Consider the following 13,280-nt stretch of genomic DNA (forward strand, 5'->3'; position numbering starts at 1 on the left):
TCTGGCATGGGAAGCGACATCATTTCTTCCTTCAGAGTAATCACTGATCTGACACGTTTGGATTGGTGAGAGTATCGAGGTGGAAGTCTTGTCCAATCACAGTACAGTATATGATATATGGAGAGATATATTTGCAAATCTATCCAGTAGTACATCAGTGATTACCTCCAGGGTGCATTGGACCAGGGCCCTGGTCTGTCTGAAAGAGGAAGGAAGGGTGGTTCTTTTCCCRAAAGCTGTTGAACAGGTGCATCAGATAAAAYGTCAGTTTGTCTATCAGATCAGAAAGGGTCAGTAAGTCTATCAGCAAAAAAGAGAACATCTCATCCCTCTATGTCCAACTCTCATCAGCATCATTCCATCCCTGTCTCTATGACACTTGCTTTACTCATCTGTTTTTGTTCCCTTGCTTCATCTATCCATCTCATTGGCTCATCACTCCACTCCTCTCATATTGCACTTCTCTGTCTCCCTCTTCCACATCCTCAGTCCATCCATGTACCACACTTTATGTAGTAGAAGAATAGTTTACAACAGGCACAACCCAGATCACTCATCTTTACCTAGWGTGGAAAACACAGGCAAAATTACAATTCAGGGTGAACTATCCCTTTAAGAGCATAATGTACCATCACCATAGTTACAGCATATAGATCTAAACTCCCGTCACTCTCTAGAATGCCCCCTGTGCTCCTCCTAAACAGCTATGAGCTGCTATAAACATAGAAATAAAACAAATGGAAAGGAATGTCTGCGTGTTGTCCTAATTCTAATTCTTTGGCTATGACACTGAAAAGTGATTCTATGGCAGCGGTGTAAAACTCAGGTCCTCTAGGGTCGCCATTATGGTAGTAGTTACCTTTAATGTTACAGTAATATCTGCTGGTTTTTGACCTTGTCTCTCCATCAGGAACTAATTTAGATATGAGAAACCTAGTGATTACACTCTCGAGACAATCAACTGTTTCATCAACTGTTCAATCAAAAAGCAAGAATGTGATTGGCAGTTTCACTGAAAAGGTCACTTGTTAATGTTCCTGGTTAATCAAGGAAAAAGATCCCTCTGAAATAGAGAGATAGGATGAAACACAGCAGACTCTTGTTCCATTAAGGAGCTGTGCACCACTTCTCTACAGTGTGAAGTCCAGAGCCATGGGATTACAGAGTTCAGCAAACTCAGTTTGGGATTTAGAATTTGAGCGACCACCATGTTGGTTCCAAAAAATCTAYTTCAACAGATCATTGTAGAAGGAATCCATTTTGGAATGTTGTCTCATGGAACATGTGGAGCAAACATGGAAGATATTTTCCTTAACTCTGTATGGCTCTGGTGGAGTGTAAACATACCKTGGCTGTCAATCAGTCAGTCACCATGACAACAAAGCCATTGCAGGAGATTGAAGACAGTTGATACAAAACATTTTTGGGTGAAATCAAGGTATTCATCCTATTCTTTAAACAAACCACTGGATATTCCTSTGTAAAATGCCCTTGGACCACCTCAACATAGTTACATGGTCATTAAAAGTGCAATCCATAAATTCGCTTTCTGGTAAAAAAAAAAAAAAGTGTAGTCAGCACTTTTTAAAGGGGAGGGGGTAGTAAATGAAAACATTTATATTTTTTCTCAAGTCAATAGTGTTTGAAATTGATCTTGTTGCCACAGGGGACAGAGAACTTGTGGATTGCGCCTTTGAAACCCTTTCCTTTGCAATAATATTGTTCCTAMATGTGATAGTTCCCTCAGGTAACGAAGAGTCAGCCAGGACAGGCCAGCTCTGCCTCTACAGTAGGAGACATTTGGAGGATTTCTTCTCAGCGTTGGTGATTTTGACCTCGCGACCTGTGGGGCCCGGCTTCTTGCTGGACTTCAGTAGAATATCTCGAGCCAAAGCCATAAAAGACTACAGAGAGGCAGAAAGAGGTAGAGGGAGAGAGAGGCAGAGAAAGGGTAACAGTAGGCGAGAGGGGGTATGGGGATTATTAGGGTATGTGGCACATGTAACCTGTATGAAAAGGACAACATATCACCCATATTCCCCATGTGAAATGCATACTAAAGGACCAGATAAAGACAGACTCTGTGATTGAATAAAGGACATAAATATAACATCTAAAATAACATATTTATCTCACCTCATCAACATTGATGCTGGCCTTTGCACTGGTCTCAAAGAATCTGATCCCATGATCCTTTGCCAGCTGTCAACAACAGAACGCAAGTGTGATTACAGCAGGATATGATGTCACTTCCCTCTCCTAATCAGCAGAYTTTATGCCACGTTCAYAACAACTGGGAACTCAGAAAAATACGAGGTCAAATCATGACGTCAGTGATCTTCAGGTTGAAAAGTCGGAGCTCTTATCCCTCAATGATCCACACATCCATTCATCCATCACTAACATCTGCACATCAGTGTCAATATCATTGAAAGAAAACACTTCATTATCAAAACAATGATCATAAAAATTGTAGAGGCTCACCTTTTCCCCCGTTTCCTTGGATACCTTCCTCTTGGCCTCAATGTCACATTTGTTAGCTAGCAACATCCGGCTGACCCCCGCTGATGCATTCTGGGGATAAAATAGATAGGGAGTTGGCATCCATCGCATCCATTTTATATTCAATGATGTATCCTCAACTTTGCCCTTAGTTCTGCCTCCCCAAGCACCCTCTAGGAGAGGCTTTAATTCAGCTCTAAATTGGAGCCATGTCTAACTCTTGGTTCAGATGGGAAATCATGAACTAATTTCAAAATGTTCACATTGAACTGTTATCTTTGTTAACTATGCAAACAAAATTAACAAATGTAAACATGTTTTTGGAGTGCAGTTGTATGCCCCGTTATTCACTAAAGGCGCCCCCTTAGAAAACAGACCAACATCTAGTCTCAATGTAACCCTTGTTATTGTGGTTTATAGATGGCAATAAGAAGTCTGGTCAATCAGAATAATGTCCTGTGCAGTCATTCCATAAGACTGCCTGTCTAGGGGTTGTTTGATGTCACTGGTGCATAACGGCTGATTCATCTAAAGAATGTTAACATGTTTCTATAATGAGGACCAGGACTGTGCTCCAATGTCAGTGGAGAGACAGCTACATCATTTCTGCTCCTCGTGCTTTTCTAAACGTCATCCATCACTGACCACAGAATAAGGAAACAGTGTATGAGACTCTCTGGTAGTTGTTGACTGCATGTCTCATTTTATTGTTTCAAATCCTTCCTAGAGGTCTGAGAAAATGCTGCCCTCAGTTTCTTTCTGGACTGTGTCATGTCTTGTCCCTTCCCTCTTTCACAACAGTCAGTCTGTGTTTTCCTGTCAACAGTCAGTTGGTGTTTTCCCTGTCAACAGTCAGTTGGTGTTTCCCCTGTCAACAGTCAGTTGGTGTTTTCCCTGTCAACAGTCAGTTGGTGTTCTCCCTGTCAACAGTCAGTTGGTGTTTTCCCTGTCAACAGTCAGTTGGTGTTTTCCCTGTCAACAGTCAGTCTGTTCCCCTGTCAACAGTCAGTCTGTTCCCCTGTCAACAGTCAGTCTGTTTCTCTGTCAACAGTCAGTCTGTGTTCCACTGTCAACAGTCAGTCTGTGTTCCACTGTCAACAGTCAGTCTGTCGTATTTCCCTGTCAACAGTCAGTCTGTGTTTCCCCTGTCAACAGTCAGTCTGTGTTTACCCTGTCAACAGTCAGTCTGTTCCCCTGTCAACAGTCAGTCTGTGTTCCACTGTCAACAGTCAGTCTGTCGTATTTCCCTGTCAACAGTCAGTCTGTTTTTTTCCTGTCAACAGTCAGTCTGTTTTTTCCCTGTCAACAGTCAGTCTGTGTTTTCCCTGTCAACAGTCAGTCAGTTTCCCTCTGTGCAACAGTCAGTCTGTTTCCCTGTCAACAGTCAGTCTGTTTCCCTGTCAACAGTCAGTCTGTTTCCCTGTCAACAGTCAGTCTGTTTCCCTGTCACCTCCTTGATGCTCTTCATCCAGTTCTGAATGTTCTCGTAGGACTTCTCATCTGTGATGTCATACACCAGGATGATGCCCTGAGAGATCACGGGAGACACGAGTCAGACAAAAATAAAACATTGTGCAATTCAAAATCAACCTGATGGATGTAAGAAATATGATACTAATAGTTTCAGTCATGATCTTACACCCGTAATATTCTTTCATATCTACAAAGGTGAAGAGAGAGAAGGCCCGTTTATGCCTGGTGCTAAGATGCCCCTTTTGTCCTGATCTTGTCCACATTCTGATTGTGCTCACAGTTTTAGACAGGTGTAGATGATTAAATCACTTGTGATCTGATTGAGAGAGAGTTGAGAGACTCACCATAGCTCCTCTGTAGTAGGCTGTAGTGATGGTCTTAAACCTCTCCTGCCCTGCTGTGTCCCTGAAAACAGAATACATTAGGGGAAATGTTTCACCTTCTTCAAAAAGTAGCTCTTTGAACACCCTGGAGTACAGATGTAGGATCTTAATTTGAGCCAGTTTGCTACGACAGGAAAATAATCCTGCAGCAACAGGAAATGTGAATTATTATGTGGATTATAATTAATGGACATTTTTGTAAGGGTTGATACATTTTCCATAAGGGTAAATCAAGTCTGAAATTTCAAAGTGGAAATTACACATTTTAGAACCCGTTTTAAAAATCAAATACACTACATTTGATGCTTTGCAGGAAGATTCTCATCAACAAAAGCGTGATTAAATTAAGATCCTACATCTGTAGTAAGCACTGAAACTACTGCAGATTTGTCTGTGTTGGCAGCTGTTCTTTCTCTACACATTTCCTGTTTTTCTAATGCAGCACCCAATTCAAAGAGTACACTGTTTACACATACATATCCAGAGTAATACAGCCTTTACACACGTGTGTCCAGCACATCATTTATCCACACTTCTGCAAAAACATTACGCTATGGTCACACTAATGTTCTCACAGCACAGAACGTAGAAGTTCCCCACCTACACACTGAGCTATGGTCAGCAAAGGAGGTTGGTGGCACCTTAAATTGGGGAGAACAGGCTCGTTCTAATGACTGGAGCGGAATAAGTGGAATGGTAACAAATACATCAAACACATGGTTTCCAGGTGTTTGGTGCCCTTCACTTTACTCCGTTCATGCCATTCTCCCCTCAGCAGCCTCCTGTGATGGTCAGTATGGCATATCCCCCCCCTAATGGCTCAAGTCAGGATTTGGGGAGGTTAACCTGATCCTGTATCAAAGGACAACTTCTACCAGGGGTGTGGAATCCACAGAGATGAGACGTATGTTTTATGCCAYTTCAATAAACTCTTTACGGCTGATTCAGACTTCATGTCTGGCTTTCTGATAACTCACTGGCATTCACTGACAGATAAAACATAGGTGAAGTCATAGCCTACACCAAAGGCCTTGCCAGTCAATATCTCAGTGTACTCAGTGACATATGCCAGATAAACACTATATATAAAAAAGTATGTGGACACCTCTTCTAAAATTAGTGGGTTCGGCTATTTCAGCCACACCCATTGCTGACAGGTGTATAAAAATCGAGCACACCGCCATGCAATCTCCATCGATAAACATTGGCAGTAGAATGGCCTTACTGAAGAGCTCAGTGACTTTGAATGTGGCACCGTCATAGGATGCAACCTTTCCAACAAGTCAGTTCGTGCTAGAGCTGCCCAAGTCAACTGTAAGTGCTGTTATTGTGAAGTGGAAACGTCTAGGAGSAACAACGGCTCAGCCGTGAAGTGGTAGGCCACAAAAGCTCACAGAACGGGACTGCTGAGTGCTGAAGCACGTACCGTGTAAAAATTGTCTGTTGTAACACTCACTACCAAGTTCCAAACTGCCTCTGCATAAGAAGTGTTCATCGGGAGCTTGATGAAATGGGTTTCCATGGCCGAACAGCCTCACACAAGCCTAAGATCTCCATGCGCAATGCCAAGCGTCAGCTAGAGTGGTGTAAAGCTCGCTGCCATTGGACTCTGGAGCAGTAGAAACATGTTCTCTGAAATGATGAATCACACTTCACCATCTGGCAGTCCAACCGACAAATCTGGGTTTGGCTGATGCCACGACAAAGCTACCTGCCCCAATGCATAGTGCCAACTGTACAGTTTGGTGGAGGAGGAATAATGGTCTGGGGCTGTTTTACATGGTTCGGGTTAGGCCCCTTAGTTCCAGTGAAGGGAAATCTTAACACTACAGCATAKAATGACATTCTGGACGATTCTGTGCTTCCAACTTTGTGGCAACAGTTAGGGGAAGGCCCTTTCCTGTTTCCGCATGACAAAGCCCCCGTGCACAAAGCCAGGTCCATACAAAAATGTTTTGTAGAGATTGGTGTGTTAGAACTTGACTGGCCTGCACAGAGCCCTGACCTCAACCCCATATTAATGCCCATGAATCTGGAATGATATGTTCAACGAACAGGTGCCCACATGCTTTTGGTCACCGCGAGCCTACCAGATGAGCTAAATGCCTTTTATGCTCGCTTCGAGGCAAGCAACACTGAAGCATGCATGAGAGCACCAGCTGTTCCGGATGACTGTATGATCACGCTCTCCGTAGCCGATGTGAGCAAGACCTTTAAACAGGTCAACATTCACAAGGCCTCAGGGACAGATGGATTACCAGGACGTGTACTCAAAGCAMTACCAACTGGCAAGTGTCTTCACTGACATTTTCAAGCTCTCCCTGGCCGTGTCTGTAATACTTACACGTTTCAAACAGACCACCATAGTCCCTGTGACCAAGAAAGCGAAGGTAACCTGCCTACATGATTACTGCCCCGTAGCACTCACTTCGGTAGCCATGAAGTGCTTTGAAAGGCTGGTCATGGCTCACATCAACACCATCATGCCAGAAACCCTAGACCCACTCCAATTTGCATACCACCCCAACAGATCCACAGATGATGCTATTTCTATTGCACTCCACACTGCCCTTTCCCACCTGGACAAATGGAACACATATGTGAGAATGCTGTTCATTGACTACAGCTCAGCGTTCAACACCAGTGCCCAAAAAAGCTAATCACTAGCTAAGGACCCTGGGAATAAACACCTCCATCTGCAACTGGATCCTGGAATTCCTGACGGGCCGCCCCCAGGTGGTAAGGGTAGGTAACAACACATCTGCCATGTTGATTCGCAACACTGGGGCCCCTCAGGTGTGCATGTTGAGTCCCCTCCTGTACTCCCTGTTCACCCACGACTGCGTGGCCAAGCACGACTCCAACACCATCATTAAGTTTGCTGATGACACAACAGTGGTAGGCCTGATCACCGACAATGATGAGACAGCCTATAGGGAGGAGTTCAGAGACCTGGCAGTGTGGTGCCAGAACAACAACCTCTCTCTCAATGTGAGCAAGACAAAGGAGCTGATCGTGGACTATAGGAAAAGGAGGGCCGAACAGGCCCCCAATAACATTGACGGGACTGAAGTGGAGCGGGTCGAGAGTTTCAAGTTCCTTGGTGTCCACATCACCAACAAACTATCATGGTCCAAACACACCAAGACAGTTGTGAAGAGGGCACGACAACACCTTTTCGGCATGGGTCCCCAGATCCTCAATAAGTTCTATAGCTGCACCATCGGGCGGCAGGTAGCCTAGTGGTTAGAGCATTGGACTTGTAACTGAAAGTTTGCAAGATCGAATCCCAGAGCTAACATGGTAAAAATCTGTTGTTCTGCTCCTGAACAAGGCAGTTAACCCACTGTTCCTAGGCTGTCGTTGAAAATAAGATTTTGTTCTTAACTGGCTTGCCTAGTTAAATAAAGGTAAAATAAAAAAATCAAGAGCATCCTAACCAGTTGCATCAGTGCCTGGTATGGATCTGACCGTAAGGCACTACAAAGGGTAGTGTGTACAGCCCAGTACATCACTGGGGCCAAGCTTCCTGACATCCAGGACCTATATACTAGATGTGTCAGAAGAAGGCCCAAAAAATTGTCAACAACTCCAGTCACCCAAGTCATAGACTGTTCTCTCTGCTACCGCAAGGCAAGCGGTACCGGAGCGCCAAGTCTAGGAACAAAAGGCTCCTTAACAGCTTCTACCCCCAAGCCATAAGACTGCTGAACAACTAATCAAATGGCCACCCGGACTATTACATTGTCCCCCTACATTTCTTAAACTGCATTGTTGGTTAAGGGCTTGTAAGTAAGCATTTCACGGTAAGGGCTACACCTGTTTTATTTGGCGCATGTGACAAATACAATTTGATTAGATTTTGATTTGTAGTGTATATTGCAGCTATTGCATACTGGGTTGCATGCCTTTAGTCTAACAAGACGAATAAAATCTAAATCTTGCATTCCTAAGGTCTTGTACTACAATCAGTGAGTGGTGACCCTTTGAGTGACATTTGGACAGAAAACCAACATAAACAGTTGGTTGTTTTGGTAAAAAGGGAGGTTCCTCTTTCCTCTGAGAAAGAGAAGTAGACACACGTCCAGAACACACGAGGAGTTGAATAAAATCTGTGTCGGTCCCATAACCGTCATCCCTCTTAGAGAGCAGCAAACAGTAGTCCTAAATGGACCTTTCATTCTTTCTTTGCCTGGATCCTCTTCTCTTACCAGACTTGCAGTTTGACTTTCTTTCCCTCCACGTCTATCGTCTTTACTTTAAAGTCGATGCCTGAAGAAAGGATGGGAGGATGACAGAGAGAGGGGAGGGAGGAGGTCGACAGGAAGGGAGGGAAGACAATAAGTTAAATTCCCACACACATTGCAGCAAATATAGGTCATGCCAATTAAACCATTTTGACATGCATGGAGGGTGAGACAGGCATTCCCAATTCATCAAACTTTCACTGGGATAATAAAGTCTGTCTAGCTATATGGTACAACACGGCAGAATGGCAGAAATATATATATATATATATATATATATATATATATATATATATATACACACACACACAGTCTCTGGGTTTGTTATTGTCTGGGTTTCCTGCAGGACAGGGACGGTCAGAGAAAGAGAGGGATGGCAGAGAGAGAGAGAGAGAGAGAGAGGACAGAGAGAGAGGACAGAGAAGATGGGCGTCTTAAACTGTGAATTCCAAAGGAGGACAACCATTTTTCTGATAATGAGAGACTGAAAAGAGATAGGAGAGATAGGAGGAATGGGGGTGGGTGGACCCTCTGGGTAAAGTGAGGGAGGGGAGAGGGGGATATGGAGAAGATATAGAAACAACAGCAGCACAGCAACAATGTAGGTGAACTACAATAGGGATATCAGATTGAGATATAGGAAGACAGTGATAGAGACGTGTAGAGACATGAACACAGCAGAACTGGAAACGTGAGATAACTGCGTGGTGAAAGTGATAAGAACTTGGCATTATATGTTAGCTGACAGAATGGTATCTATCTCAGCAATGAAGATTTTAAAGGGTTGCTGAATTAGGGGCCGATTAGGCTATAACCGATTWAWTGGGATTTCGTAGAGCTAGGATACATACCGATAGTTGATATGTAGGTTGAGTTGAAGTTGTCCTCAGCAAATCGAATAATCAGACATGTTTTCCCCACTCCACTATCTCCAATGAGTAATAATTTGAAAAGGAAGTCGTACTTCTTCGCCATAATGTCTTTCAAAGTTTTTGGTGAATGATCAGAAACTATGACCCTTTACAAAACTAGTACACTTTCCAATGTTCTTCTTATTTGTAACGCTTAAGAGGTTAACAAATGCCTTAAAAAGTATTGCTCAACATACACAAAGGTCAAAATTACACTCTCATTTCTCCTGGGGAGTGTCTGCTTTTCTTTAGCATAAAATCCGCTTGTTTTCCCTTTCCCTTGAAAACTGTCACCGGTAAATACGGTTCTCCCCCAATGTCTCTTTTGATCCGAGAAAAAATAGAACAGAACGCCACAAATTAAAAACGAGTTGGAACAAACGCTTCTGCACTTCAATGGGCTATACAATTCTACAGCGCCACAAAGCTTTGTTAAAATCCATTTATCAAGCCAAAATGTCAAGTTATTTTCTTCCAAAGGCCGATTAACATACATCCATTCCACACAGACAGGGCTACGTTTCGCCCAAAAACTTTCTCCTGCCGAAGTTCACGTAGGATTACGTAGAGGGAGAGGTTCAGTTAATACAGTGGAGGGAACAGACTGAAATGGGACAGCAGGAATGGCCTGCTTGTAGACAGCAGATGGCGCTCGACCATATGAATAAAGTCAATGGTTTCTCAGCTGTATTATAGAGCCCCYTGTACTGAAATATGTCATAATATCTCTGTGTACGTGTATCCTTAGTACCATATTTCTTTTCGTGGATAAAACAACGAGTAACAAACAGGATTTGACTGACAATTAAATTAAAAGATGAGGTGGATGAGAAATATGAAATTGAATGTCTCTATTAAAAATTAAGTGGTCTCTCCCTCACACTGCGAGAGAAATCTAACAAAATCAAATGTGCCAGTAAGGCTAGTTATAGATGGCGCTGAACAAAACCTCTCTGTGTGTAGACCTGTGTGATTTGGAAGAAAGAGTTGACCTCACAAACATGGCCTCCTTTGCCTCGCCTCCTTGACACGTAATGGCGACAAAACACTTCCGGCCCCTGCTCCACCGGCCCCGTTCATTTATTAACTGTCAACTTCCGGTTGATCCTTCTTTTCGGCAACGGCTACAAACTCGCCAACATGCCAGTAAGTGCGCACACAGGCAATATAACCCTTGCTTCAGCTTGGGAATTTTGTTTGAGGGGGACATGACCACATCCATCGATGTATTAGAAATGTGCAAATATTCCGATTTATTTATATTCAGGATTATTCAACAAATGGATAACTAGAACAATCTTAAACTGCGTGCCAAGCGCGTGCTATGGTCTGCTGAATTGACGCAATATGGCGGCGTACATGCAATAGAAAGCATGGACTGACATGTAACTAGCTAGCTAACTAGTTTGTTGTTTAGTGATTGTTTCTTAGCATTTGAAAGCGCTTGTACACGATGCTAAGTTTGACTAGATATGCGCATTCCTTGACTTATGTTTGATAGTGGACGTACGCAGGCTTTAGCTAAACAAGATAACGTTAAAAAAAAGCGTAGGCTAGCCAGTACTGAAGTTACTAGCCAGGCGTTTACCCAACGAACATTTGTCAAATGTTTTTGATTATACTAACTTATGTACACGTCTCCTGTATGGACATTGTTTTAACTTGTTAGCTAGCTAGATTATCAAATGGACTTTCCCATCTGCATTTTCTAAGATGGCCACCCTCTGGTTTCTCTTTCAGCTCGCAAAGGACCTGTTGCACCCAACCTCCGAGGAGGAGAAGAGGAGTCACAAGAAGAAGCGTCTTGTACAGAGCCCTAACTCGTATTTTATGGATGTCAAATGTCCAGGTTAGTGTGTCTCCCTGTAGCTTAGCTAGAAGTGACTCCCCGGCTCAGCTCACACCAAACGCAGCCATCATTGTAAATAAGAATGTGTTAACTGACTACTTTTATTTATTTTTTATAAATACGTTAACTAAACTGACCATGGTTTAGTATCTAGGGATGTGGACCATATTCAACTGACGGGTCATTGGTTTGCCTGTCTTCAGTAAAACTGGCCAGTCCACCAAAGGGAGAGTTTGCATGGGATGTGATCCTGTCTGGCTCGGTTGGCATGTTGATTTCAACGCCAGGGTTGTGGGTTTGATCCCCACAGGGGAACAGTACAAAATGAATGCGCTCTTCTATAAGTTGTCAGATAAATGACTTAAATGTAAATCTAGTCTGGTAGTTATTGATTACTGAGACTGACTTGTTTCTAGAGGGATGTGTAGCGACTTGCCTTTGTGTTGCCCATTCATTGTCTCCAGAGTGAATGAGGTGTCAACCAAGGCATACAGTAACCATGTGGTTGTCTTTTTTTGGAAAGGAGTCTCCACTGATTCCTTTCAATAACTGCAACTGCAAGAACACAACAGTAATTAGAACATCATTTGTGTGTGTGATTTGTTGGGACTGAGAACACGAGTAGGTCTCGTTCAGTTCAGGACATTGAGGTGAATGTTAATTTGTCTGAACTGTTCTCTCTACAGGATGCTATAAGATCACGACAGTGTTCAGTCACGCCCAGACAGTCGTCCTGTGTGTCGGATGCTCCACAGTACTGTGTCAACCTACAGGGGGTAAAGCACGCCTCACAGAAGGTACTATATTACACACTCCCAGCCTTCCACACAGTGTCCAGGATGGAAAAATACTGTTGGACATAATRGATGCCTTTATGTGTTGCCCATTCATTGTCTCCAGAGTGAATGAGGTGTCAACCAAGGCATACAGTAACCATGTTGGTTGTCTTTTGTTTGGAAGGAGTCTCCACTGATTCCTTTCAATAACTGCAACTGCAAGAACACACTAGTATACAGAAATAATACTGTCCGTTCTGTTTCTAGTTGTAATAGTCTGACCTGCCACTCTTTAGGATCATGCCATGAGATGTCAAATAAAACTCCTTTTTGTTTTCCAGTTAAATGTAGTTTTTTCATACTTTACTGACATGACCAAAATAATTTAATGTATTGCTTTTCAATAGCCCCAATTGAAGTGTGACCCTTTTACGCCTGCTCAGCTGGCTTGGGTTTGTGTTCACCACAGTTCAGGTTCAATAGCCCCATGACCAGCTCAGCTGGCTTGGGTTGTATTCACCACAGTTCAGGTTCAATAGCCCCATGACCAGCTCAGCTGGCTTGGGTTGTATTCACCACAGCTCAGGTTGGCAGTGTTTGTAGGGCTAGGAATGGCCAGGGTCCTCAATARTATCATAACAATACTTAGAGGAAATTTCCACTCATTCTTATCATTTACAGTGCTACATAACACTGTGGACAATATGTTTTGTGAACAAATGTTTCATTTTGATATGATAAGGTTGGTAGCAACATGTGGAAATCTGTTGCAGCTCAAGTCGGCTACAAAATCCACAATGCAAAGCTCTATAGGCTAGCTAGGTAGGTAGCTGGCTCGCAAACGTACCTAAACACAACACCAAAGTCAATATCAGCATATGAAGTTGCTAGTTAGCTGTGAAATCACCTAAACAAACTGCACTATCAATTTAGAAGTCTCACCATTTTCAACCTGCAGATCGAAGTGCCTCATCGTGGAGTCTGACATTCACAGCAGCACCATGCAATGACGAAGCAGACACAGGAGAAATGTGTTTGACCCTCTGTTAAATTAAATGTCGATGTAAGAAAATTGCAAACATATGACCAGTGGCTCATTCGAGAAAGACAACCTCTCGTTATGACATCGGCCCGTATTA

General features: G+C 43.1%; 1 protein-coding gene and 3 non-coding genes across 4 annotated transcripts; 3 read left to right on the forward strand and 1 right to left on the reverse strand.

The window, feature by feature from the left end:
- Positions 1-1,558: 1,558 nt before the first annotated feature.
- On the reverse strand, positions 1,559-10,118 carry LOC112078774 (ras-related protein Rab-13). The gene is made up of 7 exons (XM_024144910.2): positions 9,457-10,118; positions 8,570-8,630; positions 4,320-4,380; positions 3,953-4,030; positions 2,485-2,574; positions 2,137-2,202; positions 1,559-1,904 (listed from the first exon to the last, which is right to left on the reverse strand). The coding sequence occupies exons 1-7, from the start codon at positions 9,578-9,580 to the stop codon at positions 1,785-1,787; spliced, it is 600 nt and encodes a 199-aa protein (XP_024000678.1). The 5' UTR covers positions 9,581-10,118; the 3' UTR covers positions 1,559-1,784.
- A 466-nt stretch (positions 10,119-10,584) lies between these two features.
- LOC112078775 (uncharacterized) lies at positions 10,585-12,487 on the forward strand. The gene is made up of 3 exons (XR_011478828.1): positions 10,585-10,662; positions 11,257-11,365; positions 12,052-12,487. It is a non-coding gene; the product is annotated as an uncharacterized protein (transcript).
- Positions 11,799-11,939, forward strand: LOC112078776 (small nucleolar RNA SNORA13). The gene has a single exon (XR_002895775.1). It is a non-coding gene; the product is annotated as a small nucleolar RNA SNORA13 (small nucleolar RNA).
- Positions 12,233-12,371, forward strand: LOC112078777 (small nucleolar RNA SNORA13). Its single transcript, XR_002895776.1, has one exon. It is a non-coding gene; the product is annotated as a small nucleolar RNA SNORA13 (small nucleolar RNA).
- Positions 12,488-13,280: the final 793 nt, after the last annotated feature.

The sequence above is a fragment of the Salvelinus sp. IW2-2015 genome, unplaced genomic scaffold (genome assembly GCF_002910315.2).
Source record: "Salvelinus sp. IW2-2015 unplaced genomic scaffold, ASM291031v2 Un_scaffold6249, whole genome shotgun sequence".
NCBI lineage: Eukaryota > Metazoa > Chordata > Actinopteri > Salmoniformes > Salmonidae > Salvelinus > Salvelinus sp. IW2-2015.